Source organism: Phaethon lepturus, unplaced genomic scaffold, assembly GCF_000687285.1.
Source record: "Phaethon lepturus isolate BGI_N335 unplaced genomic scaffold, ASM68728v1 scaffold27424, whole genome shotgun sequence".
Lineage (NCBI taxonomy): Eukaryota > Metazoa > Chordata > Aves > Phaethontiformes > Phaethontidae > Phaethon > Phaethon lepturus.
The window spans coordinates 1,102-1,332 of NW_010534448.1; the positions used below are offsets into that span (position 1 = coordinate 1,102).

General features: G+C 65.4%; 1 protein-coding gene across 1 annotated transcript in view; it reads left to right on the plus strand.

The window, feature by feature from the left end:
• Positions 1–191, plus strand: part of LOC104619608 (frizzled-9) — a gene marked incomplete at its 5' end in the record, with an annotated part of 1,288 nt that extends 1,097 nt beyond the window's left edge. The window contains one exon of the mRNA XM_010285540.1: positions 2–191. Coding sequence (XP_010283842.1) covers positions 2–191 — 190 coding nt within the window. The remainder of the gene's footprint in view (position 1) is intronic.
• Between the last annotated feature and the right edge of the window lie 40 nt (positions 192–231).

Sequence of the window (231 nt, forward strand, 5' to 3'; positions counted from 1 at the left end):
TGTGGGTGTGGAGCTCCAAGACGCTGCAGACCTGGCAGAGCCTGTGCAACAGAAAGCTGGGCATGAGGACGAGGGGCAAGCCCTGCAGCGGGGTGAGCTGCGGTGGGGTGCACTGCCACTACAAAGCCCCCACAGTCATGCTGCACATGACCAAGACGGACCCGTATCTGGACAACCCGACACACGTCTAGAGCGGGGGCTGCCCCCTTCCTGGGGACAGCGCGCCGGGGG